Below are 12,982 nucleotides of genomic sequence, written 5' to 3'. Positions count from 1 at the left end.
GTGTGAAAAGCTCTGTTCTAGATAAACTTGCTGAGTCAGAATTGTTTATAGTGGTGGTGATAGGAACCAGACGTCTGAAGTGTTTTAACATCTCTAAAATCTCCTTCACTGAAAGTTATTACATGAAATGGTTAGATATACCGTGCCTAATGTCTGAGACATTGTTTTATGGTAGTTTTATAATAAAAGTTTGGCTTAAAATGTATTTTAATCCATTCATGGCAGAGGGGAACAAGCAGGAAGCTGTTATGCAAAATAGTTCCCAAAGACTTCTTTTTTCAGATTTATGACTGTTTTACCACCATCAACATTACTCGTGTTGGTTCACTGGTGGTTTTGGACAGTAAATAAAATGTCTGTATTTGTGTTGTAGACATTGTGACGTCTGGTTCCTATCACCACCACTGTAAAGCAATCTGAGTCTCTACAGTGAACCATTTCACACCAAACCACTCTGAATGTTTACATCTCAATCACTGAATTATGCAGAAATATAGAGAGTGTAGTCCCCCTTTAATAATGCAACACTTTGGTCCACAAAGTGATGCCCATGCAATAAACACAGTGCAACCCTTACTCAGCGCCTGAAGCCCAGTTTGCAAATTTCTCTACAGTGAACGATTTTGCACAAAACCACTCTGAACGTCTCTGTTTACATCTGAAGGACTAAATTATTTGGAAAATTTGGAAAATTGGTGGAATTCCCCTTTAAGTAAGGGACGTGTGTACTTGTGTGCTTCTGCCACCTCTGCTTTTTATTACTGGCACTGCTGGCATCAGTGGTGTGTTTTGTTTGTAAATGACACTTCAGACTGAAAAATATTTACTGACAAAAACTACAGATGGTTGAAAGTGTCAAACTAGGAAAATCCATGACATTAAAATCAGGGACAAAATGACAAACACAGAGTTTTTGCTACATATTCTAAACGTATTCTAATGTACTGCCCATATTGAAAAACCTATCCCAGTCTGCTTTCATTGATGGCCTTTTCATTTAATGAAGAATTTACTTGCACTGTCATATTAGTTCACAAACTTGAAAGAGGTGTGTTGTGCTGGTACAAGTGGATCAGACACAGCAGTGCTGCTGGAGTTTTTAAACACTGTGTCCACTCACTGTCCACTCTATTAGATGCAACTACGTTGTGGTCCACCTTGTAGATGTAAAGTCAGAGACGATAGCTCATCTGCTGCTGCACAGTTTGTGTTGGTCATCCTCTAGTCCTTCATCAGTGGTCACAGGACGCTGCCCACAGGACGCTGTTGGCTGGATATTTTTGGTTGGTGGACTATTCTCAGTCCAGCAGTGACACTGAGGTGTTTAAAAACTCCAGCAGCACTGTTGTGTCTGATCCACACAGACCAGCACAACACACACTTACACACCACCACCACGTCAGTGTTACTGCAGTGCTGAGAATGATCCACCACACAATAGTACCTGCTCTGTGAGGGTCCATGGGGGTCCTGACCACTGAAGAACAGGGTAAAAGGGGGCTAACAAAGTACACAGAGAAACAGATGGACTACAGTCTGTAACTGTAGAACTACAAAGTGCACCTATATAGTAAGTGGAGCTGATTAAATGGACAATGAGCGTAGAAACAAGGAGGTGGTCAGAATGTTATGGCGTATGGTGTATATTCTTACTGTATAATTAATTCTAAATGTATACTGAAAGTATCCCACTGAAAATGGATGTCAACCAGCCCATTCTACAGCGCTGATCCGAAGGGGCCATTTGAGATCCACGCATGGCAGCTTTTATTAGCATCCTTCCTTAGCGTTAGCAACATTTCCTCCTCCAGAAATAGCAGATTCTTGCTCCGCCTGCCAAAGTAAACCAAGTCTACTGGTGTCGTTTTCCTAGCCTGTCACCACAGCTATCACTTAGTGTCTTTAGGCCTTTGAAATCTCCCTCAGTGGACGTCCAAAACTGTCACCGCTTGGGCGTTGGCATGCGGTCGGCCCTCCAGGCCTGCAGCACGCTGGAGCCACTGGTAGCGCTCCCCGTGTCTGCAGTCAAAGCAACCTACAATCATAAATCACGCCCTGCTGTCCTCATAGGCAGAACGAATGATGGATGCTACTTCAGCTTATCATCATTGAGGAAAAGAGACGGCTCCTATAACAGTAACAGCAGCCGTGGAAGGAATCCCACTTCTTATAAACCTCTCGTGAAACGCGGCTTTGTTGTTCAATAAATGCCAAGCAGTGCCGAAGCGCTCATTTACGGAGGATGGAAAGGTTGAAGGTGCTAGACTACCAGCAGTTTGTGTTCCATTATAGTAATGGGAACGTGAAGGTGTAATAGAGAAGTTTATGATCATTAAAGTCGCGCTTCGTCCCAAATGACAATGAAGTAAAGGCCAACGCACGCATAAAGAGTCCCGCCGGTCGTCCGACTGAGAGAAAGACCATTTCATTTATGTCCTAATGAATATAATTACATGGACACGACCTGACTCCGGGTCACTACCTTCACTCTGAGATGGGCGATAAAGTCAGGCTATTACACCCACTCAAATTAGACCTTATTATCTTTTTTATTCTCAGAGATTCCTTCAGTTTTAATCTGTGTGATGATGAATCCAAGGTATATTCTCCAGGGGGGGGCACTTTAGGATAAAGGCTCTTTGGTAAATATGACTGCGCCAAGCAAAATATCATATTAGAATGTGTGCAGCTTCACACATGTATATGTCAGTAATTTCGAGTGCATGCTTGCCATTGCCAGGAGCCTTAGAACCCTATTTGCATCGCCATTGCTTTTTTTGGTCCCACATTATGATTTCAGGCAGTGCTGATTACCATGGGATCTGCCTGGATCCTTCATTACTAATCCACTTTATTTTATTTAGTGCTCTAATAATGTACATTGAAAGCTATTGAAAGCAAAAAAGCAAATATATCGTGAAATCACTGAATTTTACTCACTTTTTTGAAGAATTTGGTGTAGTATTTGGACCATTTAATTGGTTTAAAGTCACATTTTGGACTTTTAACCTCTTCAACTCCTTGGGACCACCAGTGGTTCCAAAACGCACTTTGTCATATTCTTCATAACTTTCATATTTCATAAGCTACATTCAAAAGGTGGGGGTCGTATGAGAGTCTTCTTTTAGTCAAATAGATGGGTGATGTAATTTTAAACCCTTATAATAAAAGAAGCTGAACTCACAATTTTTTTTTTCTACTGAAAGTCGACCCATTTTTCCACAAATCTGGGCTATAAACTATAAACAGATGGCGTCTCTTCAGTGATCTGCTCTGTAAAACATTATTTTTATAAAATAACACAAAGAGCGTCTGAGATTTTTGGCTTTCAGCAGTAAATTGTAAGGATATACCAATATGTGTGATCATAAAACACATGTTCTGTTAATCTGAGGGGAGCTTTTACCAAAATAAATAAATAAATAAAATATACATTTACATTTATTTCATGCAGTTACTGAATAATTAGCCTTACGATTTGGTCATGTAAATTCAGATGGCCAAACCAAAACATACCCTGGAGAATAAGAGGTTAACTGACCTGGACTGTAGACTCCTTTTGCTTTGAGTGACTTTATGCTTTAGACACGTTTATTTTATGAAAACAAATGACTGAACACTCCATTTAATCACTAAGGCTGTTTTCACACCTCTTTGGTTTGCTGATGAGTGTACCAGACTTTTTTGACATTGTGTCTTTTTTATTTGCTTTGGTTGGTTTCACATTCAAACGGCTAAAGTGCACCACATTAAACACATCAGTGCTGTTTATAAGTCAGAAATGCTGCAGGGATGGCAGAGCTCTGTTACTCTCACACACCTGAGCTAAACATGTCCTACTTTACACGAAAATAGAAACAGTCACTAATAAACCTTGCTGTATATCTGCTTCTTTATGATTGGCTTGTCAATCTGAATGTAACCAGTTAGATAACAGATGCAGTACGTTCCACAGTCCATGTGTCAAAATCAAATGCATTGCTTTGCCAATATTTTATAGCTTGTTTGCCATTATTAGCACCTTATAAAGCTTTGCAAGAGTCAGATGTTAAAACAGGCAGATTATGCAGACGGTACTGCACTGATTTGCTGTTAGGCTCTGATATTGAATTCTCTCGTTTGGTGCAGTTCAGTTGTTTAGTGCACACCCAAGTATGGGTGGAGTGTTTACACCTGTCAAAACAAACCCAAATAAAGAACAAGTTCAACTGGTTCACACCAAACAAGATAGGTGTTAAAGCATCTTAACAAAAACAGACAGAACACTACCGAAACGTTACCAAATGTTTCAGTAGAGACTGTTTTGGTAGAAACAATTTTGAACAGAACTCAAAAACACCAGCCAGTGCACAACCAGCAAACACAGCTTTGAACAGCTGTACACGCATAAAATCATCATGTGTTAACAGGTGTTTTGGTGGTGACACTGATTTTCAGACTTTGGGACACGTTTACTTCAAAACAGTGGGATCTAACTGCTCACCATGTGGACATGAGGGACAGGGATGCAGCCTCACTTCCTGCTCTAACATGCAGGGGCGCGGCTAAAATAAGGCCCCGCCTACAGACTAAAACTCTTTGCATTTTGTTAGTGACATGAACGTGTCGGACAGCAATTTTTGGATAAATTTTTTTGTTAAAAATTAAGCTGATGATAAATCTAAGTCATCTTCGCTTTAAAAGATATCAAAAAGGTCTTTCTTAAAAAAAATCATTGAAAAAAAGGTTCGGGTCAAGTTAAACTGCCGCCCATTCATACTGAGGTTATAAGGACTGTTGTGTATATATATTTATGGGAGACTTAGGAGTCTTAATGAACTAATATCTCCCATTCTAGTGTGTAATGGTTTTTACTGAGGTCATTAATCGATTAATATCTCCCTTTCTAGTGTGTAAGCGTTTTTATTAAGGTCATAAATTAACTAATATCTCCCATTCTAGTGTGTAATGTTTTTTATTGAGGTCATTAATGAACTAATATCTCCCATTCTAGTGTATATGGGTTTTTATTGAGGGCACTTATGGACTAAAATCTCCGCTTCTAGTACATAAGGGTGTTTATTGAGGTCATTAATTGACTAATATCTCCCATTCTAGTGTGTAAGGGTTTTTATTGAGGTCATAAATGGACTAATAGCTCTCATTCTAACATATGAGGGTGGTTATTGAGGTAATTAATGGACTAATATAGTCTTAGAGGCACAGGAACAGCCATGTAAAAATGAATTATGTTATTTTTGTCACATAAACTGCCAAAAATGTCATAAATAGACCCCCAGGAAACAGAACTGAATGTGGACAAATGTATGAGATTGAATTTTGATATTTTAGGGAGTTTATTTATGCCGCCTGAGAGGCAATGTACGTGAGAAGGTGTTCTCACTCACTACATGAAGGTCTTTAGAGTGCAGACCGAGTTGCCTTTAACAGCTCCATGAAAGGAAATGTCATATGAAACAATCCCATGAAATTTGACATTTCAATTTTGAAAACTGCTGCAGGTATTGAAGTGCGACCAAAAGGCAGCTGCATTGTACAGCACTCTATTTTCTCCAGACGTTTTTACTCACTGCTCAATTGCCTGCTAGACACAATGTTGCTGTGTAGTGTCACAAGAGAAGGTTACGCTGTGAAGAGGGAGGTTATTAAAATAAGACTTTTCCAATACAGACACTGCACCGAAGGGAACAGTGCTGTATGATTCAAGCTAAAGCAATAAGCACTGTGGAATAACGGTGCCTGTTCACCACAACGTCCTAACAGTTTATGTCTCTTTCTTTTGCAGATGTTCTGTGCCGTAATATGAAGGTGGAGGCGGACCGCTTCATGCCCAACTCTACGATTGCTGGCCAGAAGGAAGTTCCAGGTGACTTAATTCTCATGCTTCCTCTCACACTACCCACATCCTCTGGTGTAGGCCTACTGTGGTGGTCAGCTGGGGGGCATTTCAGGAAATGAGATTTATAGGTTTTCCAGGTAGTTGAACCACAAAACCAGAAAGCGTACAATAAGAAGAGAAGTAAGTGGGGTTGCTGTTGAATGGTCTGGATTGTTGGACGTTCTGGAAGTTGTCTAGTTAATCCTACCAGACGAGCTGTTCCACTAACAGGAGGACATTGTTTTTAGGCCTTCGCTGCTTCGCATTTCTTTGAGTGAGAGATGCAGTTTTTTCATGTAAAACTAGAGATAATGGGCAAACCAGCATGACCCAGTCAACAGAGTTTGTCCAGCTGCTTGATGCATGTCCTTATCATTATATATATATATATATATATATATATATATATATATATATATCATTATTGATATAAAGAGTGTTTGAGTTGGTTGTCTCTAGTAGGCTGATTCATAGACTAATATAGGATGCTTATTGAGGTCATTAATGGACTAATATCTCCCATTCTAATGTGTAAGGGTTTTATTAAGGTCTTTAAATGGACTAATATCCCCAATTCAAGTGTATAAAGGTTTTTATTTAGTGTATAAAGGTTTTTATTTTATTGGTAATTAATTGACTGATGTCTCCCATTCTAGAGTATAAGAATTTTTATTGAGGTCATAAATTGACTAATATCTCCCATTCTAGTGTATAAGGGTGGTTATGGAGGTCATAAATGAACTAATATCTTCCATTCTATTGTACAGAAGTGTTTTTGAGGTTGTTTATATATTTAAATCACCTGTTCTTGCGTTGGAGTATTTTCCAATGTATGGAAGTGTTTTTGATGTTGTTTATAGACTGATATCTTATTTTATGATGTATATGAGTGTTTATTGAGGTTGTTTATGGACTAATATATCATATTATGATGTATAGGAGTGTTTATCAAGGTTGTTAATGGACTAATATCTCCAGTTCTACTCTATAGGTTTTTTGAGGGTGTTTATGTACTTACATCTCCAATTGTAGTATATACAGATGTTTATTGAGGTGGTTTACTATTCTTGTGTATAAGGGTGTTTATTAGGGTCATTAATGGACTAATATCTCCCATTCTATTGTACAGGAGTGTTTTTGAGATTGTTTACATACTTATATACTTACATACTTACATACATACTTCTCCTATTTCTAGTGTAGGAGTGTTTTCCAGTGTATGAAAGTGTTTTTGAGGTTTCTTATGGACTAATATCTCCTATTAAGGTGTATAGTAGTGTTTATTGGGGTTGCTTATGGACTAATATCTCCTAATAAGGTGTATAGTAGTGTTTATTGGGGTTGCTTATGGACTAATATCTCCTATTATGGTGTATAGTAGTGTTTATTGGGGTTGCTTATGGGCTAATATCTTCTATTCTACTCTATAGATGTTTTTATTGAGGGTGTTTATGAACTAACATCTCCAATTGTAGTGTATAGAGTATCGCTTATTCTGGTGTATAGGAATATTTATTCAGGTTATTCATAGACTAATATCTCCTATTCCAATGAAAAGTTTGCCAAGATTGTATCTTATTCTACTATAGAAGTGTTTATTGAGGTTGTTTATGGATTATTTCCAACTGTAGTGTATAGAATTCTTTACTGAGGTTGTTTGTGGATTATTATCTTCTTTTCTATAATATTCTATAGTGTATGGATTCATTTCTTCGACTGTATTGTCTACAAGCATTTATTAAGTGGTGCATCTCATTTGCTGTTGTGTGAATCTGGCAAGTTGAAGGCTACTTGTTAATGGAAATATCAGATTTGTTGATGTATATGCATTTTGTAGGTCCCTCAGATAATATTACCAATATTCAGAGTCACAAATTAAGAACATAAAATGCTCATTTTGGTTTGATTTTGTCTTCCGTTGCTGTGTTTTGGCTTTTAAACGTTTGAGCAGCAAGAGTCTGTTTTTTCCATTACATGCACACTAAGAGAACCGAGCTGAGCACACCACTTTAAAGATTTCAGCTGAAGGGTAACTTAATTTTTTCCTTTTTCTGAGAAGCGCTGAGTGTTGCAGTGCTCACACAGACAGGTAGGATGTTTGGTTTGAGTCTTTGGGGGTTTATGAGTTCCTGTGTGAGCCACCCACTCACCTTCAGCAGATTAGAGCTAAAAAACAGACACGGGGGGAGGGAGAAAGAGAGAGAGAGAGAGAGAGAGAGAGAGAGAGAGAGAGAGAGAGAGAGAGGGAGAGGGAGAGAGAGAGAGAGAGAGAGAGAGAGAGAGAGAGAGACAGAGAGAGAGAGAGAGAGAGAGAGAGAGAGAGAGAGAGAGAGAGAGAGAGAGAGAGAGAGAGCATACAACTTCTGTCTTTCCACTCTCTATAGGGGTTTGTAGTACATATGGAACAAAATAGAGGGGTTTCTCTAGAACAGAGCGTTTCACACCAAACCGTTCTGAACATCTTAACCGTTTAATTATGCAGAATTCCACTTTAAGCTTACATAAAATAATCTGTTTATAATCTCAGCATAGCGTACGTGTTTACTATGGAAGAATATGACCTTTTTAAAAGAAACAAATTTGGTACAAATGACCAAGTTGATAAAGAAAATTCATAGCATTTACAGTAGGCATCTCAAACTACCGGCCTGTATGAACACAGCTTCATACAGTCTTCAATCCAGCCATTTTCCCCCACATCTAAATATTTACATCTGTCAGATAGATCCGCTTTTCCCACCAGACACTGCGACTGGCTGCCCTACATAAAAAGTAAAAATGAAGTGATGCATGAAAGAGAAACCATACAAATGAAAACTTCATGCAGCATAATGCTGCCCACTGAGCAGGTCCGTTTGAAATTTAGCTAAAACTACCTATTATTACTCTAATTTAGACAGATAGCTACTTAAATCTGCCTTCGTGGATTCATTCAAGACAGAGCAGTAGATACATACATACATCATCTAAACCGCTTATCCTTCTGGGTCACAGTGGGGTGCTGGAGCCTGTCCCAGCTGTCACTGGGCGGGATGCAGGATACACCCTGGACAGGTCGCCAGTCCATCGCAGGGCAGACAGACATACACAGTCATACCTAGGGGCAATTTAGCAGGTCCAATTGGCCTGACTGCATGTCTTTGGACCGTGGGAGGAAACCCACGCAGACACGGGGAGAACATGCAGACTCCACACAGAAATGACCCTGGTCGCCTGGCCGGGAATCGAACCCAGGCCCTTCTTGCTGTGAGGCGACAGCGCTACCCACCGTGCTGCCCGTGCAGTAGATACAGCTTTTCAGAATTAAGATATGAATGCAGTTGTTAAACAAATCCTCTGAGGAAGCAGATGAACTGCTTTCCTTCACTAACACCTCAGTCCTGATAACTTCACTCATGTTCTGTAATTTTAAATGTGAGTGTACTTAATGTAATGAAACACTGAAGTATTTACTAGTCACTCTAGGTAACTGAGCTAGCTATAAGGCTTGCATTGTTCTCTACGCAGTACATGTGTTTGCATTAAAACTGCGCTCAAAAATGAGCAAGAGGGCAAAATGTCTTCAAGTGGCAAAGACAAATGAACGATTCCACTGGGTGGGTCAGTTTCCATGTCACCGCCTCATTCAGCAGCTGGGACTAGTTTTCATATCATTTATAGCTCACTATATCAGCAAAGACAGCCTACGTTTAGCTACATCTCATTGAAAGGGACACACTGGTAAATTATTAAATTGGTTTTTACGGCTGTCTGAACACATAAACTTACCTTATCATTACCTGAACACTGACACTGTTTATGGATATACAGATACACACACATATATATTATATATATATATATATATATATATATTTTTTTTTCCTCTTTTTTTTTCTCTAGTATCTGGTGCACACCATATATTATCGAGTGCTCACCACATAGTATCAGGGGTTCACCTGATAGTATCTGGTGCACACCAGATTTGTACCCCCCCAAAAAAATACACCATGTCCCTTTTACCTAAAATACACCACGTCCTTTCAGGGGCTCCACAGGTAAAAGTTACGGCACGATTTCTATTTGATGATGTTTTTTTCTTAGTGTATTAAACTCAGCAAAGAAATATAAAATTGTGCCCTGAAATTTGCAGAAAATTCTTATTCTTTTGTGTTTCCTGTGGGGGATGTCTGAACTTATTTTCACTTAGAAAAGCAACACAACGTATAATTTGACTGGGGTGCAAACCCATATATATGATTTGCATACAACTGTGTATATTATGTAGTTAAAAATATGGGATACTTTTTCCCTGCATTCTTTCCACCCTTGGAGAAGACCACCTGGCTGTTGGCCAGTTGTGTTTGAGACCCCTGATTTACAGTATTCATTCAGAGGCAGCAGCACTGCAGGCCGTGGAACCCATAGTCTAGATGGTTGTCTGATATGTCTTTTTTAGGAGGGTGAAGCTCTTTCGCTGGTGTAAATGAGCAGTGATTCTCTGAGAGAATGTTCGTTCAGCTGCATATTTCAGGGAACAATCCAGCAGCCGACGGTGGCTGAGGAGAAATGCGTTTGAGGTTTTGATTACTGCGGCTGCCACTGACTAGACTAGATATCAACTCCTCTAGTGATCCTAGGTGCTAATTATGTGGTCACCCCCCTACAGTAAACTACACTTTCCCAAACACATCTGGAGCTAAATCTGACAGGAAAAGCCCAGGCTGTCGTGTGAGACAGCGCTCATCTGTGCTTCCAGTAAGGACAAAGGGAAAACAGACGGTTCTATCAGCATTCAGTGCAGTTTTCACGTATCAAAGATTTTGCTATGAAAGTAGTCATTAAGAGCTTATTTTAGATGTAGGAACCTTCTGTCCAAATCAGAATCACTATAAGAGGCGAGTTTTGTTTCTATGCATTGATTTCTTCCTTTAAAGTGACAATCATGACAAAAATCTGTGGCTTTATCAGAGAATGTTCAAAGGTAGAATAAACGTTTCCCATTGCATAGAAATTCATTTATTTATTCACTTTCTAAAGTTGGAGATTGGCTGATGACAAACTGCTTGCAAGTACGAACCACTGGCCAATCATTGCGCAGGAGACAGGTTTTGTCAGAATATGGTGGGGGGAGAAAAACTCCTATACTTTCATATGACCGTAGCCACGCCCACTCCGGGCTCACCCGGCCGTCCAGAATAGCTCAGAGCTGGAGGAGTGATTATACACTTCAGCCTGCCTCTCTAATTACAGACCCGCTACAGGCCGAATACTGACATCACACATGGTGACAGGAGGACAAACACAGCCGCGAGAGTAATAGCAGTACAGAGAGAAAGACAGAAAAAAACTTTAAGGCTTTGAGTGGCTAGATCTGCATTATATACATATAATATGTACTATATACCACACCTTTCCATTGTTTTTGAAGTGTAGATTTTTTATGATTTCTGCATAATTTATAATAGATACGTTAACAGAGTCATTCAGAGTGGTGTGGTGTGAAATGGTTCACTGTAGAGAAACTTACAGACTCAGATAGCTTTACAGTGGTGGTGATAGGAACCAGACGTCACAATGTCTACAACACAAATACAGACATTTTATTTACTGTCCAAAACCACCAGTGATCCAACGAAGTGAACCGAAAAAAATATGTTTTAGGTCGAAACCTTCTCGAAACGGTCAAAAACGATGTCTCAGACATCAGGCAGTGATTCCTAACCATTTCATATAGTGGTTTTCTTTTAGAGGTGTTAAACTCTTCAGACGTCTGGTTCCTATCAGCACCACTGTGAACAATTCAGACTCTGTAAGTTTCTCTGGAACAGAGCGTTTCACACCAAACCGCTCTGAACGACTCGGAGGTCTGGTTCATGCTTAGCTTTGTTTTGCAGTTCACCAAGAACACACCAAAAACAAACACTCACAGCTGGCTCAGGCTAACTAACCTTGGCAGGCATAGGAGAGCTTTTCTACCACACCATCACGGTCCTTTCAAAATAAAAGTCCACGAATACAGGAACCTATAAATAAACATGTAACATCTTTTTTTTTCTCTGTATTTGCCTCATTGAATGTGGGTGCAGAACACTGAAAGTGAGTCAGCAGAGCGGCTCCCTTAAGTGAAAATTGGTCAAAGTTTATTTATACAGCACTTTTTACAACAGGTGTTGTCACAAAGCAGCTTTACAGAAAATCCGGGTCCGAGCCCCCATGAGTGTCGCCAATGGAGACAGTGGCAATAGAAACTCCCTAAGAGGAAGAAACATTGAGAGGAACCAAGACCCAAAAGGGGAACCCATCCTCCTCTGGTCGACACCGGATAGCAAACAATAACACAAGAGCAATATTAGCAGAGAATAAGGCTTGACCATTAGTATAAGACAGGAAAAGGGGAAAAGCAGGAATGGCTGTGATTAAATAGATTAATAGTTCAGTAAAGTTGAAGCATCTTCAGACATTTAAACTCTTAGGCAGACTTTCTCAGTGTTAGGCCCAATCCCATTTCACCCCTCGCCCCCCACCACTTAGCCCTTAGCCCTCTGTTTTGCTTGTTCAGGTTTTCCAGAGTCACACTCCAAATGGAGTGTGTAATGTTAATGATGCTAAAACAGTGGAACATCTGAAATTGGTGACTATTTTCTCAGACATCAGGCAGTGAATTCATAACCATTTCATGTAATAACTTTCTGTGAGGGACCTTTCAGAGGTGGACACTGTCCTGATGGATTTATATAGAATTTTTGGAAAGACTGGTGGAATTCCCCTTTAAGAAAATGAGACTGTTCTATGACACCTAAAGACAAATATAGGCATTTTATTTACTATCCAACACAAACATATGTCTTATGAGTGTTTATATGTAATATTGTTCATGGAAATAAAGTGGCAAATCTAAAAAAAAGTATGTTTTCTTTTGGGACTATTTTGCCTCACCACACCCTGCATGTACCCCTCCACCATCTCCATAAATGGGTTCAAAAAATACGTTTTAGGCCAAAATCTTCTCGCAGAATGAACAAAAAATAGTGTCTCAGACATCAGGCAGTGAATTCACAACCATTTCAAGCAATAACTTCCTGTGAGGGAGCTTTTAGAGGTGGACGTCTGGTTCCTATCACC

At 39.5% G+C, this 12,982-nt stretch overlaps 1 protein-coding gene across 1 annotated transcript in view; it reads left to right on the top strand.

Moving 5' to 3' along the window:
* col22a1 (collagen, type XXII, alpha 1) overlaps nt 1–12,982 on the top strand; it is a 123,029-nt gene that overhangs the window by 22,334 nt on the left and 87,713 nt on the right. Inside the window, exon 4 of the mRNA XM_036576727.1 lies at nt 5,786–5,866. Coding sequence (XP_036432620.1) covers nt 5,786–5,866 — 81 coding nt within the window. The remainder of the gene's footprint in view (nt 1–5,785; nt 5,867–12,982) is intronic.

The sequence above is a fragment of the Colossoma macropomum genome, unplaced genomic scaffold, assembly GCF_904425465.1.
Source record: "Colossoma macropomum unplaced genomic scaffold, Colossoma_macropomum, whole genome shotgun sequence".
In the NCBI taxonomy this organism is placed as follows: domain Eukaryota; kingdom Metazoa; phylum Chordata; class Actinopteri; order Characiformes; family Serrasalmidae; genus Colossoma; species Colossoma macropomum.
Note: the sequence above shows the minus strand (reverse complement) of the source record. Positions and strands in the feature narration are given on the sequence as shown.